Source organism: Eurosta solidaginis, chromosome 5 (assembly GCF_040869045.1).
Source record: "Eurosta solidaginis isolate ZX-2024a chromosome 5, ASM4086904v1, whole genome shotgun sequence".
NCBI classification, from domain to species: Eukaryota; Metazoa; Arthropoda; class Insecta; order Diptera; family Tephritidae; genus Eurosta; species Eurosta solidaginis.
In genome coordinates this window covers 31,972,066-31,996,529 of record NC_090323.1, presented here as the reverse complement: position 1 = coordinate 31,996,529, position 24,464 = coordinate 31,972,066, and the positions used below count along the sequence as shown (strand labels likewise).

Genomic DNA, 24,464 nt, shown 5'->3' with positions numbered 1-24,464 from the left:
CGGATTCGTCGTACTGAGTCCAAAATGCATTTTTTGACACCTCCCGATATTTTGGCACGAGTTTTTGCAGTTGTGAGCTAAAGTAAAGAAATACCCCGCAAGATCAAGGGAGAGGAAAAATTGGGAAAAAGCTGGTGGCGTTAGCTTCCCTAAAATGGATTCACTTTTTCGCTCGATTTTCAGACCTGTGACCTTATTGTGGGAGCTCAGAGAGTAAATTTGATGCCCAACTCCACTCCATCGCTATATTTACCGTCTTGTTGTAAGATACAAAAAATTTTATATAATTTTATGTATGACTTAGCAGTGCTAATCTAGAGTTTGTAAAAACGGACAATACTTTCGCCGCTACAACGTGAAGGAAGTACGAAGGATAAATAATAAAGTCCCTTCTACATGTTCGATTTTTTTTAAGTGACACCGTTGGAGGTCAGTACTTCGCACGGAACAGCTGCAGCACACAAATGGATATGCATGATGTACCACGAATAAGCCGTGAAACCCAGACGCAGTAACCTCCCCTAGTTTCAGGGTCACCATTAGTTTACAAAGAGCGAAAATATGCTATACAAGTATACTCAAAACGGCCCTTATCAGGACCACCACTAGTCAACAAAGAGAAAAAAAATGCTAAACAATTATATCTACGAAAAGCTGCCCTTATCAGGGCCACAAACAGTTTGCGACGAGAAAATATTGCTAGACAATTATGTTTTACATGCTATAGATTTACTTTTGGATTATTTATATCACCCATATGATGACAAGAAGAAAACTGGAGTATAACCGATACTGGAGTTGAAATCGGAAATATTCCAAGCCGAACTTTTACCGTAGCAGGTACCGATACCAGATCCCACCCTAAGCCGAAATTGCTACAAAAGCCTCCTGGCTAGAGCCAGAAGGAAAACCCGGAACAGTAATTGAAGTCAGTACTACAACCGAACTAGTATCCAACACAACCGTGCTTTTTTTAATTAAAAAAGATTACATTTAAAGACATGGAGTACATATTCTTCAAAGAAATATGCACCTCAAATACCGACACGACGAGTTTCCACCGTTAAACGTTATTATGTATATATGTATCTTCGATATTTATTAGGTTACTAAATTACTTAATTTTTACTTTACAAAATACATGAAATTTAAAAATAAATCAGTACTTATTAATGAACATACTATTAACTCAGCATTTTATATACAATCTCATCCCAAATTTTCAACATATCTTGGAGACAGTAACTCATACATACATGTATTGAAAATAAGGCCCACTACAAAAACCATTTAGCAATAGCATTTCCCAATATAATTTTAATACTACAAAATAACGACCTCAGGCAGATAAAATAGGAAGAGTATAATTCCAAAAAAGTTGTATCTCACTTTACATTAAACTGCTTTGGAATATAAATACATACACTAAAAGATGCATACAATACAAAACGGTCTCTTATTTATATGTATATCGTAAACAAAATTAATCTTGCGACCATTAGATATTTTTCAAATCAATTGGTTCTAGCACCATCTCCCATAATGGAGACATTTCACGTAAACGTTCGACATGTTTGATGCAGGTATCGGTAATATAATCAACCTCTTCAATGGTGGTAAAACAACCAATACCAAATCTATAAAAATTTAACAACAAATTACTTTCAAATTAACTAAACAATTCAGTACGGTAAACTCGTATACCTTATTGAACTATGTGCCAAATCCTCATCAGTTCCAATCGCACGTAGGTTTCAGTGATGCAGAAGTACATGCTGAGGCACTAGATAACGCCAAATCTGTTAAGGCCATAAGTAATGATAAATTTAATAAACCACTATACTTTTGCTCTGGATCACCATTACATATACCATGTGATAATCTTGAAGTGATGCGATCATATAAACGTTTCTACAGAAAATCTATAAATTTCTTAGCATATTCCATTTCTTTGAGTGCAAGATATCATGCAGCACCAAATCCAATAACAATAATCCGAAGGCGGAAAAGAAAAATTTTAGCTCGTTCAAAAGATATTCCCAAAAAACCGAAAAATGACCCCGGAGTGCTTCGATACCGGGGTGGATCCATAGTATTTTTGCGCTGGCGGCCTTCGGCCGCGCTTATAAAAAACTAATCTGGGTGGGTCCAACCCCGGTTTGGAGACCAAAACTATATCTGCGCAAAACACTTATGTCCACAATTTTTTTTGTGGGTACCAAATATCATCAACATTACAACGCGCACATGAAAATTTTCAATTGAAAATTTTCAACTTCTTTTGCAAATATCTCTTGTCCAACACAAAATATTTTACCCCCGCCTTCTGATTATTGTTGTCGAGGTCAATGCGCGTCTTTTAACACCTCCCTCGATATTTATGGACGCATATTATCAGTGTCATGCTGTCGTATAGAATTACCAAGATTTGATACGCTGGAAACGTTGAAGAAGTGATTCAGCTGCTATATGTAAATAAATAATAAAATTAAACTAAATATATATTATTTAAAAATCAGCTAATTACCTTTATTTTCCATTTAAAATGCCTTTTTCCTCCAGCTTCATCAGCAAACCAACTTTTTTCTTTTTTTGTTTTGGCTTTGTTGACGAAAATTACATGTGACGTTTTTCTTCTTCCATCACTTTTGACAGAAGAAACTGGAAGAACGATTGACAGTTTATGTACAATCGGCAACAACAAAATACACGGGAGGGTTGCATTTTCGCTAACGCTTCTACCTGGTAATTGCACCATGATAAAACTAGAAATAGCTGTGCTTCCAGATTAATTATTTGTCATTACAATTTTGGGGGTCTTTACTGGCATTCGGCCCTAACAAACCGTACATAAAAGCTATCATCCGGTAGCAAAATCCTGAGCCAGATAAATAATTTTGCATGTAAATGCAACAACAACGATTTGAGCCAGATAAATCCAGATAGAAGAGCCTTCCGCGATTTACAACCAGATCATGGCGCAACGATACAAGGTGGCAGCATGGAACAGCTGATTACAAACTTTTTTTATTTGATTTGATACATCAACTTCCGGCTCAGTACGATTTTGACATTTGTCCATCGAATTTACAAAAACAAAGTACATGGAATTTTTATTTATGTTTGTAGGTATGTCACCATGCTGCCACCTTGTATCGTTCCGCTATGAACCAGATTGACTGAATTTTGTGTGTGTTAGTGCAGTCGGGTGGCTTCGTGACACACGTATTTGTTGTCGGCTACACGTTGATGAAAATCAAAAACTTTTGATTTTTTCATTTGACGCTAGCTTATTTGATAGTCGCGGGGTGTGATTGACAAAACGCAGTGTTGTATTTAGTTTGTGTCGACTAGTGATGGACGATTTGGCTATTTTGAGCTATCAGTGAAAATAGATATGGCTATTTTTGAATCACGGCTATTTTTTATAGCTATAGCGATCGCTTTATTTTAACAAGCGATTCTATACAGAAGATATGATGGCCGATACAGCGATTTTGAGCTATCAGTGAATATAGATATGGCTATTTTTTACAGCTATGGCGATCGCTTTCATTTATCTTTGATAAGCGAATCTGAAATTATTTGTATACTTGGATATAAAAATTGAATGTTTAAGTTTGTTTACCGGAGTAGATTGAATGTTATACATTAAATTAATTTAGTATACAGAATATATGAACCAAAATTGGAATAAAAAGACGAAAATATGTACCTTTTATAGTAAACTGATGTAATGTGAAATTCTAATATGTTCAGTCTCGTATTACACTCAATGAGACGAAACTAGCTGAAATAGATGTCTATGCATCTTTGTTTTATAAATTTTCCTAATTGAAAATGCTTTGATTTTTAAATGTAAGATGAATCAACCCGAAATAAATCTGTATATATAACACCATAAAAACATGATTTATTTACTATATTATACTACACCGATGTATTCAGAAATACTCCGTATGAATTTATTCTGAAAGTTGTATTTGGCTGCATAATATTTGTATAGTAAAGTGAATCAATTTTTAATGAAAAATACAGAGGAAAAATATATCAAATTCTTCAAACTATTATAAAAATATTCTTTAGCAGAAAATTAGCCACCCACTTCAGTGCCCTAGAAATTAGCCGGAGAATTCAACCATATACAAACCCTATGACAAAGCTTGAATTGCATTCTCCCAAAAAACTTAAATTTTTAGTTAATCTGTTTACAATAAGACGAGTGATATATGTTTCTATAATTCTTTTATTTTTCCATCAAAAATACAAATTTTATAAAACTGTTAACGCCTACAGCCTAGAAGTATTAACTTTTGAATACCATATGCATTAGTTTCATGTCCGAATCAGTTTTAGCAAGCGAAAAAATGCTATTGTTTCTTTGTTTAGGCCAACGTCCCATCTTATTTCTTAACCTCCCGTGTTTGCGATCCTTTTAAATTTTTATCGTATTCTGTTTCTAGGCGCACAAGTGGACCAAAAACTATCTCGTATTGATAACCATCTCCATAACGCAATAGCACTTGTGATGGTTCAGTGTCTATACCTGGCTTCTCTAAATCCTGAAATGTTGCATCGATATTTTCCTTCCATAATTCCTCTAATTTGTTTATTTGTGCTGATGATATTTGTCGTGCACGCCACTGCTCTTGCTCGGTAGGCATCTTAACCAACCACGGCAAAAACGAACGATCAGTTATAAGTGGCTTCCATTGTTCTTGATCCCAATTCATATACATTACGTACGCCACACGAGTAAAATTTTAGTACTGTTTCTCGAAGTGGACCTTCAGATTGTAGGGTGACTTCCCTATGTTTAGCCCTCACCGAAAGTTTTACAATTTGGGATCCAGATGTGCTTCCACGTCCATTGCAAAACCATTTTTTGCAATTATTGCACATCACTTCGTCGTCGAAATTGTTGTTGCACAAGTTTGCTTTGTTCCGTTCGCCGTTTCCACAATTTCTCTGCACAAAAAGCTTACTTTTTTCGCCCTTATTTACCACTATCTGTTGACGAGAAATTTTTTTCGTTGTGCAGTTCTTAAGACAACTATCCCCATTTTTCGATAATAGCTGGCAAACTTTTGTAAAAGTATATTTTTTCCAATTTTCGAGAAAATTATTCCTTTTTGTCGCTAATAAACTTTTTTACTCAGTCGGAAAGCAAAGCACACAGATGAGTAGTGATAAACGATCGATGATTGCATCCCCGCTATCAATATTAGTATTATAATTTCATGCCAAAGGAAAATCGCCAATCGCTATTGGCGATATTCTGCCAGAGGTGATTGCCATTCAAAAGAATCGAATGAAGGAAAATCGCCAATCACTGATATTTTTGGATTGCAATAGCTATAGCTATTAGCGATTTGTCAATAGCGGCGATGCAATCACCAATAGCGAAATATCGTTTCATCACTAGTGTCGACATTCAAAATCATTGTACAGGTCTACAAGTAGGATATGTAGCAGCACGCACATACACAGCCACGCTCACCTGATAAAATGCTTGTTCTTGTTCGTTTTTTTTGTGGATGCTATTTGGCACTGTTGTACTTCTTAGGACCAAACAAAGTTTAGTAGCTGCTATCGAAAACTGCTTAAATTTTTTTTTCTTATATTACAAAGAAATATACTTATTTACTTTCAAACGAGCACTTAATTACATCTCTCTTTAATAACCATATATTTTGGACAATTTTAATTAACAAATTGTGATACTTTTTTACGGGGACGATTGCTAAAACACGACCAAAACCGTCGGGGGAGGTATTAATAGACGCGTTTTTGCCTCGCTTCCAATAATTCGAATACTTTTTCTCTTCGGACTATTGACAACAGGACAAAACGCGTCTATTCATTTTTCTTTCCGCTTTTTTGGACGGGTTATTGCAGTCGACCTCGGTTTCAAACTGTTTTTCGCGGAGAACTTTTGAACGGGTAGAAAAACTTAACTCCCGTGTTTGTATTCTTAATACTGAAATAACTACGCGTCCTCAGATACCCCAATTGAAGACTTTTTTATAATTTTCTGAAGGACCCACATGGGTGCACTTAAAATTTCCTACTAAATTCGTTAAAAGAAATTTACCATCACAGCAACCCATATCTGATATTCCGATCCCTTTTTTGCTTCCCTGTGTCGCTTTCGACGAAGCAACCCCGGTAATTTTGACACTTCGTTCAGTGTCAAAACTCATGTTCCACGCAGGTTCCATTGGGTTCCACGCTAGTTTGACACTGACCGAAGTGTCAAACTGCCGTGTGTTAGAAAGGGAAAGAAATTGTTTCCCTCTCATACATATCATACTTGTAAACCTGTACAATGTTCAAAATGAACAAGTGCGCGGAAGAACAGCAATTCATATTACAATTTATTAAAAATTATCAATGTTTAGCAGCTTTATGGAATGTAAAGCCTTTATTATTATTTAATAAAATTTTTATTAATTTTTTTATTATTTAATAAAACTGCTGTAGTTGCAAGTAAAAAAAAGTCATCATCCGATGACGACATATTCACGTCCGAACGCTACGGTTTCTCAATGCAAATGTTGATTGATGGCTTTTTATTTGTTAAAGCCTTCCGCGATTTACAACCAGATTGACTGAATTTTTGTATGTGTGCGTGTCGGGTATTTGACGCTTGCCCCGCGACTATCAAATAAAAAGCCATCAATCAACATTTGCATTGAGAAACCGTAGCGTTCGGACGTGAATATTCCGTCATCGGATGATGAATTTTTTTACTTGCAACTACAGCAGTTTTATTAAATAATAAAAAAATTTAATTAAATAATAATAAAAGCTTTACATTCCATAAAGCTGCTAAACATTGATAATTTTCAATAAATTTTAATATGAATTGCTGTTCTTCCGCGCACTTGTTCATTTTGAATGTCGACACAAACTAAATACAACACTGCGTTTTGTCAATAACACCCCGCGACTATCAAATAAGCTGGCGTCAAATGAAAAAATCAAAAATTTTTGATTTTCATCAACGTGTAGCCGACAACAAATACGTGTGTCACGAAGCCACCCGACTGCACTAACACACACAAAATTCAGTCAATCTGGTTGTAAATCGCGGAAGGCTTATAGTCGCGGAACAAGCGTCAAATACCCGACACGCACACACACAAAAATTCAGTCAATCTCTTTGTAAATCGCGGAAGGCTTGAAGTCTGGTTTAATTTGTGAGTCAGATAATTTGTTAATTACTTCTTTTTAGGTTGGCAACGCGGCCTTTAATATACCTACTTTTTCAAAAATAGATGTCGCTGCTTAGCCTTTCGCCGTATGAGTTAAATGAAAAACAGCGGTGACATCTACCTATCACATTTCACGTGTGCGAAAATTTCACGACATCTGCTTCTCAAGTCTCTCAATGATCCAGAGCATTCCCGTGAGAATTGAGCGTGAGCCGGAGCTGTAAAACTCACTGAAAGACGGCAAATATTCCATACCTTCAGATGACACTGTTGTGTTTCACATTACAACTCTGTATTCAGCGGGTTCGCGTTGCCAAGTACATGGGTAAAACTTAGCTCGGCCATTTTGGTCAAAGACACTGTCGATCGCACACGTTCGCGCTTTGGTAAGTTATATCTTTAAAAACTTATAACATCAAGTTACCCAAATAGCTCTTAATTTCTTTAATTTAAAGATCAAAGTTTAAAAAAGCTTTTGTAACATGTATTTCTTATTTATTACAGTTCTTAAATTCAATTTACGAGTCCCTAATACACTACTTGATTCAAGATGGTTAGGGAGAACAAAGCTGCTTGGAAAGCTCAATATTTCCTGAAAGTTGTTGTAAGTATGGCATAATTGCTAGTTTATCGTAAGTTTGCATAAAATGATGATATGTTTTCTACGTCTGAATGTGTATCGTCTGGATGCCTTGCTTGAAAAAGCTGAACCCGGGCATCCTGGTGCATGCTAAGTTTGAATACTTTACGTCTGATTGTATTTGACCATCATAACGCTTTGAAGTATAGTGTGCGTTACTAATTCGAGCTTTTACTTTCCAGAAACTTTTTGATGAATATCCCAAATGTTTTATTGTCGGCGCTGACAATGTTGGATCTAAACAGATGCAAAATATCCGTACCAGCTTGCGTGGCATGGGCGTTGTACTCATGGGTAAAAATACAATGATGCGCAAAGCTATACGAGGACATTTGGAGAATAATGGTTTGTTGGAGAAATTGTTGCCGCATATCAAAGGAAATGTTGGCTTCGTATTTACCAAGGGTGACTTAAATGAAATACGTGATAAATTGCTCGAGTCAAAAGTGCGTGCGCCTGCTCGTGCTGGCGCTATTGCCCCTTTACATGTCGTTATTCCAGCACAAAATACTGGTTTGGGTCCCGAGAAAACATCTTTCTTCCAAGCTTTATCTATTCCCACCAAGATTTCGAAGGGTACTATTGAAATCATCAACGATGTACCTATTTTGAAACCTGGTGATAAGGTCGGTGCTTCCGAAGCAACATTGCTGAACATGTTAAACATCTCGCCCTTCTCATATGGTTTGGTCATCACTCAAGTCTACGATTCTGGTTCTATTTTCTCACCTGAAATCTTGGACATTAAACCAGAGGATTTGCGCGTCAAATTCCAAATGGGAGTTGCCAATTTAGCAGCTGTATGTTTAGAGATTGGTTATCCAACCATTGCGTCTGCACCGCACAGCATTGCCAACGGTTTCAAGAATCTTTTGGCAATTGCTGCTTCAACCGAAGTGGAATTCAAAGAAGCTGCTACCATCAAAGAATTTATCAAAGATCCCAGCAAATTTGCTGCTGCCGCAGCTGCAGTTACACCAGCGGCTGGCGCGAGCGCTGCTGCCGAAAAGAAGGAAGAAGCTAAGAAAGAAGAGTCTGAATCTGAAGAAGACGACGACATGGGTTTTGGTCTATTCGACTAAGGGCTGTGACAGGGCAGAAGCTTTTACATTTGGCATTACGATTTTCTCTCAAGTACGATCATTCGGGTTTTTCAAAACGTTTTATGGATGGTTAAAAACCAGTTGGACGGTGGTAGAATGCACTGGTTTGTTGCGCACTTGTGTGTTACCGGTAAATTATTGTCGTGGTTTGACAAACTCAATGGCAAGTTACCTTCAGAGGAGTGCGTTTTAGAATCTTTTTCTAAGTAAAATCTGAATTTGTACAAAAGAATAAAGTTGTAATTTACATATGAATTATTAGTTTATTTTACAAGAATATGCGTAAGGATAATAAGTGATTTTTAAGCCATTTTTGAATTTTTTACAAGCAATTGTATTACGACAATGCGAGGCGACACCATCTAAATTGCTTCTAATGATTTCTAAAAAAAAAGAGCTAGTAATGACCCATATATGTAATACTCTTGCTAATAGAAAATGCAATGAGTTTTTAATTCGAAATCAAAACAAGACAGCCTGCAAAACTTTTGCGATTGGACAGCATACGTTTGACAAGAAAAAATTTAAATTTAGGTACATTCGATTCAAAAACATTTTAAACAGCAAACTGATGGTTGTTGAGTGTACTTAGCCAATATGACTATTACATATACACACCTGCTCAAAATAATAGGTACACAGCAGTCCTTCAATTTCAAAACAAAAAAAATCAATGTTATTAAATCAATATTATGAAAATAAAATACACTTTTATCCTTGTCCTATTTATTAATGAAAATAAGCAAACTTCACATTAAAGTAACGAAAAACATATTAGTTATTATTTAAAAACATTATTTGGCCGAAATTAACCTGCTCATAAAAATAGGTACAATTTTGATCAGATAGTAATTATAAAAAAAATATATGAAACAAAACTTTTGTTTTACACATTTAACATTTCTTAGTTAACCAGTATATCCACTTTCATTCTGAACTACTTTACCCATTCTTTGAGCATATTATTGATAAAAGTCTGGCAGGTTTCTACGGGTATCTCAAACCAAGTCTTTTGAACACATTCCCATAATTGGTCTTTGTTGGAGAGTTTGTCCTACCAATTTCTTTCTTAAATCTCCCAACAGGTTTTCAATTAGATTTATGTCCGGGGATTGACTAGAAAACTTCAAAACATTAACATCATGGTCCTAAAAGGATTTCTTGACCAGCTTAGATGTATGTTTTGGGTCGTTATCTTCCTCATACACCCAACGTAATGGCATGTTTTCCTCAGCATAGGGTAGCATGATATTTTCTAGTATGTCCTTGTAATCCACAGCTGTCGTTTTATTGGTTGTTCTGCATATAGGACCTACCCCATATCAAGAAAAACACCCCCATACCATAACTTTCCACCTCTATGATTCAGTTTTTTTTTTGTGAAAAGGAAGTGGAACTCGTTACCTTTTGGACGACTCACATTTCTTTCCGCATCATTTCCAAACAAATTTAATTTTGTTTCGTCGTTCCAGAGTATATTTCTCCACTTTTTCGATCCTTCAGATCCTGACCAATCCAAATGCTCGTTTCCAAATGTTAACATTGTTTTTAAATTTTTCCCTCGCATTAGTGGAACTTTTCTGGCTATACTTCCGGGTAGATTAGCCTTGTGTAAGCGGCTGCTAACCGTTTATGCACTAACTACGTTGCCTATTTCTGCTGCTATCACCTTTAATGTCTTAAAAGAAATCCTTTGAGGACTATGATGTTAGTGTTTTGAAGTGGCCTAGTCAATCCCCGGACTTAATTCCGATTGAAAACCTGTTGGGAGATTTAAGAAAGAAATTGGCAGGTGAAACTTTCTCCAACAAAAACCAATTATGGGAATGTGTTCAAAAAACTTGGTTTGAGATACCCGTAGAAACCTGCCAGACTTTTATCAATAATATGCTCAAAAGAATGGATAAAGTAGTTCAGAATGAAAGTGGATATACTGGTTATTAACTAAGAAATGTTAAATGTGTAAAAGAAAAGTTTTGTTTCATATATTTTTTTTATAATTACTATCTGATCAAAATTGTATCTATTTTAATTTCGGCCAAATAATGTTTTTAAATAATAACTAATATGTTTTTCGTTACTTTAATGTGAAGTTTGCTTATTTTCATTAATAAATAGGACAAGGATAAAAGTGTATTTTATTTTCATAATATTGATTTAATAAAATGGATTTTTTTTGTTTTGAAATTGAAGGGCTGCTGTGTATCTATTATTTTGAGCAGGTGTGTATGTGTCAACCAAATTTACCGGGGTTCAAAATGTTAACAGCACAATTTACAGATACAGATGGGGTACCAAGCCTGACCATCTCGGGAACGATTTGTTATCACCGCATGCGGCCTTCTAGGTCATACGCCCTCCCTCCCCTAAATCCTTGAGGAGTTCGGGGTTGTTGTTGTAGCAGTGTAGCAGGAGTTCGGGGTCGCCAGAGCATCTGCTGTTTACGAAACAGGATTCGTCAAGGATAGGTGAAGTTGACAATTACTTACGACAGGCATACCTACCGCGGGTATATTCTAACTAACCCGCTGGTCTCCTAATGTTGTTGGTGTTGTTGTAGCAATGCTTCGCCCCACCTAACAGCCCGCGACCGATCACAAATTGTCATCAATACCATCTAACGGGAGTCGAAGGAAACTTGCCGTTTCAACAGGGGTGGACCATAAGGAAAGGGGTGTTACAGGCGTTGGTTCCACATTACAATTAAAGAGATGGTTTCATTTCATTTCATTTCATTTATTTATTACGGCAAAAAAGCCTAATTCATAAATTAAATTATATTACAATTTACTATCTTATTGCTAAGGTTTTACAATATTCATAAAGTTTTGCTTTAAAAGCCCCGATTTCATTACAACTTTTTATATCTATAGGCAGTTCATTGAAACTTTTTAGACCTTTATAAAAAATATTTTGCTGATCTATTTCAGTTCTGAATAAAGGCAGTTTGAAATTGTGTTTATTCCTTGTATTAATGTTATGTGTTTGCTTAACTAATACTACGTTTTTACTTAGATATTCAGGTACATTTTCACTTTTAATATTAAATATAAACTTCATAGCGTGAAAAAAAATCTTTTGCTTTACACTTAACCAGTTCAAACTTCTCAGCATAGTGTACAAGTACAAGTGTGTTCGACTAATCTGTCAACGCAACTACTGACAGGCACTCGCTCACCTGGATGGAAATCTCAGACAGCTCGCATTTCTCAACACACTTTGGACTACCAATCTACCGAGTGCGCCGAATGATTGAAAAATTAAAAATGTTGTCGTTGAGACCAAAAATGCGACTCTAGACCTGAGATTTCCATCAGGTGAGCGAGGCTGTTTGTAGTTTTGACGTTTATCGCTTAGTGAACACACTTGGTATAGGTACACTATGCTTCTCAGCATATCAGCCGTACGAGTATCTCTAGGTTTTTTAAGAATAAATCTCATACATCTGTTTTGCATCTTTTGAAGTTTATCTATTTCTTTGTCTGACACAATGAATAGAATAGATGGGCAGTTTACAAAGTGCGGTTCTATAATGGACTTATATATAATTATTTTGTACTTTTTTTGAATATATTTGGATGTTCTCTGCATAACCCCAATTTTTTTCGCAACTTTCTGGACTGTATAGTTTATATGTTCTTCAAACTTGAGTTTGTTATCAATTATAATTCCCAAATATTTTATACTGTCAACTTTTTGTATGCTTTCATCATTTATTTTTAAACCAATTATATCCTCATTAACGTTCCTCCTTGTTATTATCATAAATTTCGTTTTATTTATATTAAGTTTCAGTCTATTTCCGCACAACCATTTATACAGGTTATTCAGTTCATGTTGTATTTTAGAAAGTGCAGAATTAATATTATTCTCACTAATCATTATTAATGCATCATCAGCGAATAGTTTGATTTCACAACCTTCAATAGCGTTAACTATATCATTAATATAAATTAAGAACAGTATCGGTGCCAAAACTGAGCCTTGTGGTAACCCTATGGGTACTTCCAATTCATCAGACATCACGGTATTTATAACCGTTTTCTGTCTCCTCTGCTTCAAATAGCTGCGAAACCAGTCAAGTTCTATACCAGTTATACCAATACGTTCCATTTTTTTGATTAAGATCTCCCTATCCACTGTTTCAAAAGCTCGTTTGAGGTCTAGGAAGACTGAAACAACCACTTTTTTTTTATTTAACTCTTCTTTCCAGTCATGTATCACCAAATTAAGAGCTGTCTCACATGAATGTTTCTTTCTAAAGCCTGACTGCTGGTGGGCTAGTATATTATTATCTTCAAGGTATTTCGTTAACTGGTTCTTAACATAAGCTTCAAGTATTTTACAATCACTAGGCAGGGTGTTTATGGGTCTAAGTTCTTCAGGTTTTACTGTCTTTTTAACTTTTTCCACTGGTATCACCGTTGACGTTTTCCACTTTTCTGGTACACGACCCTCTTCTAGGCTGTTATTGATTATTTGTGCGTAGAAATATCCTGTATACGATATACAATCTTTAAGTACTCCATCAGATGGTTGGTGTCATGTGGGGACACATCGCAAGCGGGGCATACATTTTGTCTGGATAGGTAGATAGATAGATAATTAATTGAGGATCGCACTGCGACCATTGGTCTATTGTGCCCTCAACTGCTTCACAGCACCTCATCCAAGCGGGATTCAAGGGGTTGTGTAGCGCAATATATAGCTTCTCCAACCCAATTGTCAACCTCACCTTCGAACGGCGAATCCCGTTTCACTAACAGACGAGGCTCTGGCAACCCCAAGCTCCTCATGGAACTTGGGGGTGGGGAGGGAGGGATGGCCTGAAGGTTCAATGTGGCCATATAAATGTTGTTGTTGTTGTTGTTGTTGTTGTTGTTGTTGTTGTAGCAATGCTCGCCCCACCTAATAGCCGCGACCGATCACAAATTGTCATCAATATCCTCTAACGGGAGTCCAAGGAAACTTGCCGTTTCAACAGGGGTGGACCATAAGGAAAGGGGTGTTAGAGGCGTTCGTTCCACATTACAATTAAAGAGATGGTTGGTGTCATGTAGGGACACATTGCAAGCAGGGCATACATTTTGTATGTCGGGGTTGATTCTGGATAGGTAAGAGTTTAACCTGTTACAGTATCCAGAACGAAGTTGAGCAAGAGTGACACGCGTTTCCCTGGGGAGTATGCGTTCCTCTTCTGCGAGTTCTGGATATTTTTCTTCAAGTACTGGATTCACCGGGCAATTCCCGACATAAAGGTCCGACGCCTGGCTATGGAGTTCACCAAGGACCTGCTTGTGTTTTTCCGCTTCATACGGCTGCGTTCTCAGGTGCCGTATTTCCTCAAAATGCTTACGGAGATGACTCCTTAGGCCCCTAGGCGGTGCTGGTTCGTCAATCAGATGTCTGTTGGGATGCCCAGGTTTCTGGGTATTCAACAGAAACTGTTTGGTCAGCATCTCATTTCTCTCCCTGATGGGGAGTATTCTCGCCTCATTATGCAGATGGTGTTCTGGGGACATAAGAAGACAGCCCGTGGCAATTCTGAGAGCAGTATTTTGGCAGGCCTGTAGTTTCTTCCAGTGGGTGGTTTTTAGGCTTGGCGACCATATGGGTGACGCGTAGCACGTAATCGGCTGGCTAATTGCTTTGTATGTGGTCAAGAGCGTTTCTTTATCTTTTCCCCAGGTACTGCCAGCAAGGGATTTGAGGATTTTATTACGGCTCTGAATTCTTGGAACAATTGCGGTTGCGTGCGAACCAAAATGTAGATCCTGATCAAACGTCACACCCAAGATTTTGGGGTGTAGGACAGTCGGTAGCGTAGTGCCATCGACGTGGATGTTCAATATGGTCGACATTTGGGGCGTCCATGTTGTAAATAAGGTCGCGGAAGATTTAGTCGGTGACAATGCCAGGTTTCGCGAGGCGAAAAAACTGGAGAGATCAGGGAGATAGCCGTTTATTTTATTGCATAGCTCATCGATCTTTGGGCCTGGGCATGTGGCCATTATTGTGCAGTCATCGGCGTAGGAAACGATTGTGACTCCTTCCGGTGGTGAAGGTAGCTTAGATATGTAGAAATTAAACAAAAGCGGGGATAGGACACCACCCTGTGGCACCCCTTGTTTAATTCTCCTTTGTTTTGATGTTTCGTTTCTGAATTGCACCGATGCCTGCCGACCACCCAGATAATTTGCGGTCCACCTTTTAAGACATGGGGGAAGGGTGGACCCTTCCAGGTCTTGCAGTAACGAGCCATGGTTGACCGTATCAAAAGCTTTTGATAGGTCTAACGCTACGAGTACTGTTCTATGGTGGGGATATTGATTCAAACCGCAATTTATCTGGGTGCTAATGACATTTAGCGCGGAGGTAGTGCTATGGAGTTTTCTGAAGCCATGCTGATGAGGGGCTAGCTGCAAATGTGCTTGGAAATAAGGGAGCAAAATGGCTTCAAGCGTCTTTGCCACTGGCGATAGGAGAGATATCGGACGATATGACTCACCTACGTTAGCTGGTTTCCCAGGCTTTAGTAGCGGGACCACCTTGGCCATTTTCCATTTCTCGGGTATGACAAAGGTGGAAAGAGACAGGTTGAAGACATGCGCTAAATATTTGAAACCCTCTTTCCCTAGGTTTTTAAGCATCGGCATGGCTATGCCGTCTGGGCCCACTGCTTTGGATGGTTTAGCGCGACCAATGGCGTCCTCAACCTCTCTAGCGGTGATGGTAATTGGTGACGCGCTGAGTTTGTGTTTATGTGCGTGTCTATTGGCTCTCCGTCTATCTTTGTCGACCGTAGGATGCATTATATATTGTCGGCAGAAAGCGCTCGCGCATTTTTTCGCATCCGACAGCACCTTATCGCCAAAGGCGATGGAAACTTTGTCTTTGTGCTTAGTCGGATTCGATAGGGACTTTACGGTGGACCAAAGTTTACCTACACCGGTAGAGAGGTTACAACCTCTTAGGTGCTCTTCCTATTTCGCCCGCTTGTGTTCGTCCACAAGCAATCTGATGCGTTGGTTTATATCCCTTATTTGGGGGTCGCCTGGATCATGCTGTCTTATAAGGTCGCGTTCCCTCGCTAAGCTCGCGGCCTCCGCCGGGAAGTGGGGCCGGATTTCGGGAATTCTCCCGGCGGGAATGAAATGTGCCGAGGCGGATTCAATGACCTTACGGAAGGCACGCTCCCCTTGGCGGGCATCAGTCGGGATAGGGAGGGCAGCAAAGCTGCTGTCTGTTGCAGATTTATATTCTTCCCACTTTCCTTTTTTGAAGTTTATGAAAGTGCGTTTTTCGGTGACGATGAAGTCGGCGGTACGCTCGAACGAAATAAGTATGGGCAGGTGGTCGGATGCCAATGTTACCATCGGCTGCCAGTTGACGCAGTTTACGAGTTCTGCGCTCACGATTGAGATATCTGGCGAGCTATGACAGCTTCCTACCATACGTGTGGGGGCGTCTCCGTTTATTGTGCAGAACGTCGTTTCGTCTATTTGATCCGCCAACATCTCACCCCTACTGTCCGCCCGCAAGTTTGAATGCCATAGGTCGTGATGGGCATTGAAATCGCCTAAGATAATGCGATTGTTGCCAGTGAGTAAGGCCTCGATATTAGGGCGGTATCCACTGGGGCAACAGGTGACAGGAGGGATGTAGATGTTGATGATTTCGAGATTTGCATCGCCTGACCGGACAGATAGGCCTTGACGTTCTAAGACATTGTCACTGCGGTCGATGCCAGGATCAAATATATGATATTGCACAGAGTGGTGTATAATAAACGCGAGGCCGCCTCCATTTCTGCTCTCGCGGTCTTTCCTGTGGACATTATAACCAGAGCAGGTCTGCAATGCAGATCTTGCTGTGAGTTTAGTCTCTTGAATCGAAGCAATGCGGATGTTGTGCCGCTTCATGAAATCGACTATCTCCGTAATCTTCCCAGTTAGTCCATTACAGTTGAACTGAAGAATTCTGAAGTGCATGAGGGGTGACGCCGCCACCCTAGGGGTAAGTGAGGGGTGAATACGCCTAGGTTGTGGAAGGCCAGGACGCAATTGCTGTTGTGGTCTTGGGACTGGGCGCCCTTGGGCAAGCATTGGGGTACCCGAATGATTTGGGTTTACGACCTGGCAACATGGCGTGATGAAACCCGTCGGGGGGTTGCCGTCGCGGAGACCAGAACATCTAGGAAAGTGGCACCACCCAAGGCAGGAGCTGCATTGAGCGGATGTCGCAAACCTATATATTCTGTGCTGGCAGACGGTGCAAACGGAGGCAGGGACTAAGAGTCTGTTTCCCTGACCTGCACGATTGCTGCCAAAAAAGAGCGGGGGAGAAGAAGACGGGGGCAGGGGCTGATGCTCAGCATTGCAACCAGCTCTACTACGAAGGTAGTAGTTATGAGTGGTATCAGCTGTTTGAGTTGTTGGCGCCGTGGGGCGCGAGCAGCAGCGGGTACTTGTTGTGGCTTGCTGAGCAGCGAAGCTGCTGGAAAGTAGTGGGGATACGCTTAGGCGTAGACTACGGGACGCCCTTGGGCGTGAGCAGCAAGGAGCCACAAAAGATTTATAAAAGTTACGTGGACGTCGGGTTTTGGGATCAAGCCCAGAACAACCTGTCCGATGCAACCATCCCTTGCACGAGACACACTGAACAGAGTATGACCGTCCTAAAAAGATTCTTTTCTGGGAAATGCAGCAAAACCATTTCTCATGACCGGGGTTAGGAGACGGACACGGATTGGGTTCGATACCTTCCCGGAGTAAGAGAATATGTAGCAGTCCTGCTGCAAGGAGCTGCTGGGAGGATGACAATTTGTGGGAGGGACGAAACAAATTAAATGGGGTCACACTGAAATGACAGTCCTTGGTCGGGAAAAATCCCGAGTCGCTCCGGTACATAGAACCGACTGCCTTGGGAAGCGTGGCCATATAAATCGTTCCCGATGGTCGGGCCAGCACCTTAATGGTGCTGTGTTACCGGAGCGTATCGGATATGTATCCGACAAAGGACCATCACATCGATAGCACTCCCCAAAGCCTTCGGGGAGTAACCTAATCGCTGCAACAACAACAACAACCTCATCCAAGCCGACTTCTCTGATGAACCCCAGCAGTTCACCTGGCTTGAGGGATTTGATGTGAGAATGCTCTGGCCATGGTGAGCCCAAAAACTTAGCCCTACGTCTTGAGATTGCGTCACATTCCAGGAGTATATGTTCCGCTGTCTCCGCTGATCGTCACAAAATCGGCATGTGTTGTTCGATAGTATGCCCAGCTTCTGCATGTGGCTGTTCAGTCTGCAATGTCCTGTAAGAATAGCTGTTAGGATCCTCAGGTTATCTTTCGACAGGCCCATTAATGCCCTATATCGAGGTGTGTTGTAGCCCCCCAGCAGTAACTTAGATTGCCTCGGGCCTGGCATATTGCGCCAGTGTTCTTCCCTCTTCCCTTCTACTAGTAGATGCCCTCTGATTTCCTGCGGGCCTACTGGCAGGAACGGCTCAGGACCAATAGGTCGTGTCGTTGCTGCCTTCCTTGCCAGGCTGTCCACTTGCTCATTGCCCTCCACTCCCCTGTGGCCAGGAACCCAGGCCAACAAGAGTTTGTTCTGGATAGATGAGAGTTTAACCTGTTACAGTATCTGGTCTCCTAATCGCCGTATGTGCAATATTTCTATTTCAATCGAATTTTATAATCGGAACTATGGCAAAACTTAACAATGAACACGAGTTTCGTGAGGTGCCCAATTGTATTTTGTTTCCATTAGGCGACAGCTTTGTCTATGTTGGGTTTAATAAATAATATATTTTACATGTTACACAATTCCTGTACTCTGCCTTTGTAAGATGTAGAATAATCGTCAGCTAAATAAGACTGCAGTAATTTAGGTGTAACACTCCACAGAGTTATTAAGCATTCAGTTGAAAAACAAAGGTCTGTCAATTTTCGGTGTTTATTTTACGCATCTAATTTAAAATGATTGTATATTATATATAAAGGCACTTTAGTTTACATATTTGCGATTGTTGTGAGAAATATCCACATGTAACCGTAGCCCGTTTCGGGACTGTGAAGTAACCGCATAAAGATAGATGAAGAAATATAGGTGCATTTACTCTGGAAAAACGAAATCGACTTAAGAAAATAAAAAATAAATACATAACAGCAAATAACCTTCAACATCAATGTTGACTACGAAGTGTCTTCAATTGAAGCAGCTAATAGTATGTAATGTCGATAGTGTCTTCAATTGGATTACCCCATTCACGCGCAACTATCATGATTTCGTTCATGGATAGTTTGGGGCCGATAAGTGGATTCATCTGAGTCATGTAACAGCACAGCCAACTAGAAATAAAATCACACATGAATAGCAATTTGAAGAAGTTTGTCAGCTAATCTTGCATACTCACAACAACCAACAGGTTGCCGCAACTAACATTAGACAACATTGAGTGACACTATTAAATATAAATATAAGGTGTTATGTTAATTAAATAGCATACTGGCTGTGTGACAAAAAAACCCTTCTCACCCTTTGTTGGGTCCACGAGCGAAAAACGGACATATTATCCCAATGAATCCCCAAATGCAGGTAATTACAACGGGTGCAACCCAAGCTTCCGCCATAGTTCAATAGTATAGATTTTAATACTGTTAAATTGAAAGAGATTTCCACGAGATAACCCGGCAGAAATAAAATAAAGTACGCACTACGTTACTCAAAAATATGAAAATGGTTGAGGTAGTGTATTATGATTTTCAGTACGAAATGTCACATGATCAGCCGTGGGATTTTTTAACGATGCTAATTCAGCACGCTGAATCATTGTAAATTTTACCAAGTAGCGCAACTAACAGCTGATCGGTGAAAATTCGCACATTCACACGCACAGTTCTCGACTCAGTTTCAAAACAAAACTTTAGATTATTTAATTCTAATTTTCAAGTAAGATAATACTTACAAATTTATGTATACAGAATATATATGGCATTTTTGTTGTTATTAAAACAATATTTTTATTTATATTAAAGCTTTTATCATTTTTTTTTTTAACTTTGAAAAATCTCCGAACACCATTCCTTCATTATATGACATTCGACTGCCTAGTCCACTGCCTTCCACTCTATTCGCAACATAACCTCTACTTAAGCTGCCAAACTATATAGTAAACAATGCGCTGAATACTCATTGCGCTACAGTGCTGCACTTCAAGAAATCCAAAAGCATAATTAGTTCAGACTAGTGATGGACGATTTGGCTATTTTGAGCTATCAGTGAAAATAGATATGGCTATTTTTGAATCACGGCTATTTTTTATAGCTATAGCGATCGCTTTATTTTAACAAGCGATTCTATACAGAAGATATGATGGGCGATACAGCGATTTTGAGCTATCAGTGAATATAGATATGGCTATTTTTTACAGCTATGGCGATCGCTTTCATTTATCTTTGATAAGCGAATCTGAAATTATTTGTATACTTGGATATAAAAATTGAATGTTTAAGTTTGTTTACCGGAGTAGATTGAATGTTATACATTAATTTAATTTAGTATACAGAATATATGAACCAAAATTGGAATAAAAAGACGAAAATATGTAACTTTTATAGTAAACTGATGTAATGTGAAATTCTAATATGTTCAGTCTCGTATTACACTCAATGAGACGAAACTAGCTGAAATAGATGTCTATGCATCTTTGTTTTATAAATTTTCCTAATTGAAAATGCTTTGATTTTTAAATGTAAGATGAATCAACCCGAAATAAATCTGTATATATAACACCATAAAAACATGATTTATTTACTATATTATACTACACCGATGTATTCAGAAATACTCCGTATGAATTTATTCTGAAAGTTGTATTTGGCTGCATAATATTTGTATAGTAAAGTGAATCAATTTTTAATGAAAAATACAGAGGAAAAATATATCAAATTCTTCAAACTATTATAAAAATATTATTTAGCAGAAAATTAGCCACCCACTTCAGTGCCCTAGAAATTAGCCGGAGAATTCAACCATATACAAACCCTATGACAAAGCTTGAACTGCATTCTCCCAAAAAACTTAAATTTTTAGTTAATCTGTTTACAATAAGACGAGTGATATATGTTTCTATAATTCTTTTATTTTTCCATCAAAAATACAAATTTAATAAAACTGTTAACGCCTACAGCCTAGAAGTATTAACTTATGAATACCATATGCATTAGTTTCATGTCCAAATCAGTTTTAGCAAGCGAAAAAATGCTATTGTTTCTTTGTTTAGGCCAACGTCCCATCTTATTTCTTAACCTCCCGTGTTTGCGATCCTTTTAAATTTTTATCGTATTCTGTTTCTAGGCGCACAAGCGGACCAAAAACTATCTCGTATTGATAACCATCTCCACAACGCAATAGCACTTGTGATGGTTCAGTGTCTATACCTGGCTTCTCTAAATCCTGAAATGTTGCATCGATATTTTCCTTCCATAATTCCTCTAATTTGTTTATTTGTGCTGATGATATTTGTCGTGCACGCCACTGCTCTTGCTCGGTAGGCATCTTAACCAACCACGGCAAAAACGAACGATCAGTTATAAGTGGCTTCCATTGTTCTTGATCCCAATTCATATACATTACGTACGCCACACGAGTAAAATTTTAGTACTGTTTCTCGAAGTGGACCTTCAGATTGTAGGGTGACTTCCCTATGTTTAGCCCTCACCGAAAGTTTTACAATTTGGGATCCAGATGTGCTTCCACGCCCATTGCAAAACCATTTTTTGCAATTATTGCACATCACTTCGTCGTCGAAATTGTTGTTGCACAAGTTTGCTTTGTTCCGTTCGCCGTTTCCACAATTTCTCTGCACAAAAAGCTTACTTTTTTCGCCCTTATTTACCACTATCTGTTGACGAGAAATTTTTTTCGTTGTGCAGTTCTTAAGACAACTATCCCCATTTTTCGATAATAGCTGGCAAACTTTTGTAAAAGTATATTTTTTCCAATTTTCGAGAAAATTATTCCTTTTTGTCGCTAATAAACTTTTTTACTCAGTCGGAAAGCAAAGCACACAGATGAGTAGTGATAAACGATCGATGATTGCATCCCCGCTATCAATATTAGTATTATAATTTCATGCCAAAGGAAAATCGCCAATCGCTATAATCGCTATTGGTGATATTCTGCCAGAGGTGATTGCCTTTCAAAAGAATCGAATGAAGGAAAATCGCCAATCACTGATATTTTTGGATTGCAATAGCTATAGCTATTAGCGATTTGTCAATAGCGGCGATGCAATCACCAATAGCGAAATATCGTTTCATCACTAGTTCAGACTTAAGCGGCAATTACCCACCGAAGTGTGCCGTACGTACGGTCGTTTGTCGTACGAAACACGTTTGACCGAACTATCAAGCCCGTAGGAATCAATGTGTGCGTCTGTGTACATGTAAATAACATATTTGTGTGTGTATTGTTTACAGATAAGGGGATAATTTTAGAATAGCACCCCCGAGTTCGGGGTAAAACTTGGTATCAAATGAAAGAGGGAGTTGTCCCGATCACAAATATATATATTTTAAAGTGCGCAAACTTATAATTTAAAAGTTATTTGTTGTTAAAGTTTGCAAATTTAGCAAATTTCTATAGCACTTTAATTACAATTTACACATCTTTCAAAACCTTAATCCACATACATATCTATATAAATTGGAAAGGATAAACTTAAATTGCAGTTTTTTTTTTTTACTTATTATAAATGTTTTTTTTAAATCAATCGCGCTTTTGTAGCAACATGTACATTTATATATATATATTTTATTGATGACATTACAAAGCTGTGCTGCCACATAAACAAAAAAAAAGCAAATATAAAAATTACCTTACCACCTTTCAGTTAATAAAGAAAAAGGAAAATATATATTTTTACTACTCTTTTTGAAAAGTTGGAACACCTTCCGAGTAGGCGGCCTTCGGCCGCGCTTATAAAAAATAACCCTGGGCTACGCCATGCCAAGTCCGGGTGTGTGGTGTAACCGTGGCTACCGCCATGGTGATGTTCTTCCGCATAGTACACCCTTCTGCGCAGAAGGACATCACCGTGGCGGTAGCCACGGTTATGTATGTATGTATGTATGTATTTATTTGAAAATTTGTTCCTAGCACAACAATTTTGACAAATTATTTAACAGTGCTAGTCATGAATAGCATGAGCTATAAAAATTGAACATTTATAATAATAAATTAGATTAATCAAATTAAATTAAATATAGCGGACAATAGTGAAATATTTATGTATGTAAATGTAAATCTTAAAACTAAAGAAAAGTAGTTAATAAATATTAAAAGACAGCAGTAGTGATGATAATCTTTGGCTGGTTATAGATTGAATAGTATTTAACAAACAAAGAAAGAAGACACAGAGAAAGGAAAAGGACTTAGAAATGAACATTTTAACAACAACAATTTGAGATCCAGTTTAAGAGTCGTTAAAAAATGATGTTAGCTCTTTTCTGAAGTGCAGAGCATTACTTAAGAGTCGAAGACTAGTAGGTAGCGAGTTCCAAAGACGTATTGCAGTAACAAAGAATTGGCGCTCAGAGGTTAGCGAGCGGTATCTGATGTGCTTAAGAAGAAGCACCGATCTTGATGATTGCAGAAAAATAAGCTTACGATATAGATAGTCAGGTTCCTTCGTGTGTATCAATTTATGGAGGAAGGACAGTGTTTTGACTTTTAAAAGATTTTCGAAAGAAATGTTTAGCAACCTTTCAGCATGTTGAGATACGTGGTCAAATCTTTTCAACCCATAAACATATCTAGCAATGTCGTTGTAAACAACATTTAGTTTGTTCTTGCACAGATAGTCACAGTTTGAGTAAATCACACAACCATGGAGTAGCGTAGGTATTAAGTACGCTTTAGCCAGAAGTAGTCGTATGTGCAAAGGCGTGAAATACTGTGTTAACCATAGTGTACGAAGCATTCCATACACTTTCCCAACCGTTCTAAAAATATGGTCTTTCCATGTCAATGTTTTGTTAAAAATTACACCTAAGTTTTTCGCCGTATCTACGTATTCTATAACGGAATTGTCGAACACTACATTCTCTAAATCATTAGTGGGAAAAGACCTTCTATGAATAACAATACATTTTGACTTATTCGGGTTTATACATAAGCCATTCATAGCAGCCCATGAAAATATTTGATTCAAATCGTGGTTTAAGTTACTTATGCACAAGCTAGTTTGATCACGAGGACAACACGTAAATAACTGCACATCATCAGCGTAGATATGAACATTACAATACTTAAGGACATCGGGTAAATCATTGATGTACAGAACAAATAACAGAGGACCCAGGATAGAGCCTTGAGGGACGCCTCTTAAGACATGAAGGAAGTCAGACTTTTCACCATCTATACATACTGCTTGAGTCCTATCGCCAAGATATGATCTTATAAGGGCAACTGCATGACCAGAGAAGTTAAATA

At 38.4% G+C, this 24,464-nt stretch overlaps 2 protein-coding genes across 2 annotated transcripts; one reads left to right on the top strand and one right to left on the bottom strand.

The window, feature by feature from the left end:
• The first annotated feature begins 7,515 nt into the window (after positions 1-7,515).
• LOC137254100 (large ribosomal subunit protein uL10) lies at positions 7,516-9,215 on the top strand. Its single transcript, XM_067791812.1, has 3 exons — positions 7,516-7,603; positions 7,722-7,821; positions 8,040-9,215. Exons 2-3 carry the CDS (start codon positions 7,768-7,770, stop codon positions 8,937-8,939), a joined length of 954 nt encoding a protein of 317 aa, XP_067647913.1. The 5' UTR covers positions 7,516-7,603; positions 7,722-7,767; the 3' UTR covers positions 8,940-9,215.
• Positions 9,216-18,907: 9,692 nt separating this feature from the next.
• VhaM9.7-b (Vacuolar H[+] ATPase M9.7 subunit b) lies at positions 18,908-19,787 on the bottom strand. The gene is made up of 4 exons (XM_067756676.1): positions 19,506-19,787; positions 19,384-19,431; positions 19,145-19,318; positions 18,908-19,087 (listed from the first exon to the last, which is right to left on the bottom strand). Exons 1-3 carry the CDS (start codon positions 19,598-19,600, stop codon positions 19,189-19,191), a joined length of 273 nt encoding a protein of 90 aa, XP_067612777.1. The 5' UTR covers positions 19,601-19,787; the 3' UTR covers positions 18,908-19,087; positions 19,145-19,188.
• Between the last annotated feature and the right edge of the window lie 4,677 nt (positions 19,788-24,464).

Coding starts and splice junctions, on each gene's coding strand:
- LOC137254100 (XM_067791812.1), top strand. CDS start 7,768: ATGGTTAGGGAGAACAAAGCTGCTTGGAAAGCTCAATATTTCCTGAAA. Junction 7,822..8,039: donor AATATTTCCTGAAAGTTGTT/GTAAGTATGGCA, acceptor TTTACTTTCCAG/AAACTTTTTGATGAATATCC.
- VhaM9.7-b (XM_067756676.1), bottom strand. CDS start 19,600: ATGGCGGAAGCTTGGGTTGCACCCGTTGTAATTACCTGCATTTGGGGA. Junction 19,432..19,505: donor GCTCGTGGACCCAACAAAGG/GTGAGAAGGGTT, acceptor TATATTTAATAG/TGTCACTCAATGTTGTCTAA. Junction 19,319..19,383: donor GCGGCAACCTGTTGGTTGTT/GTGAGTATGCAA, acceptor TTTTATTTCTAG/TTGGCTGTGCTGTTACATGA.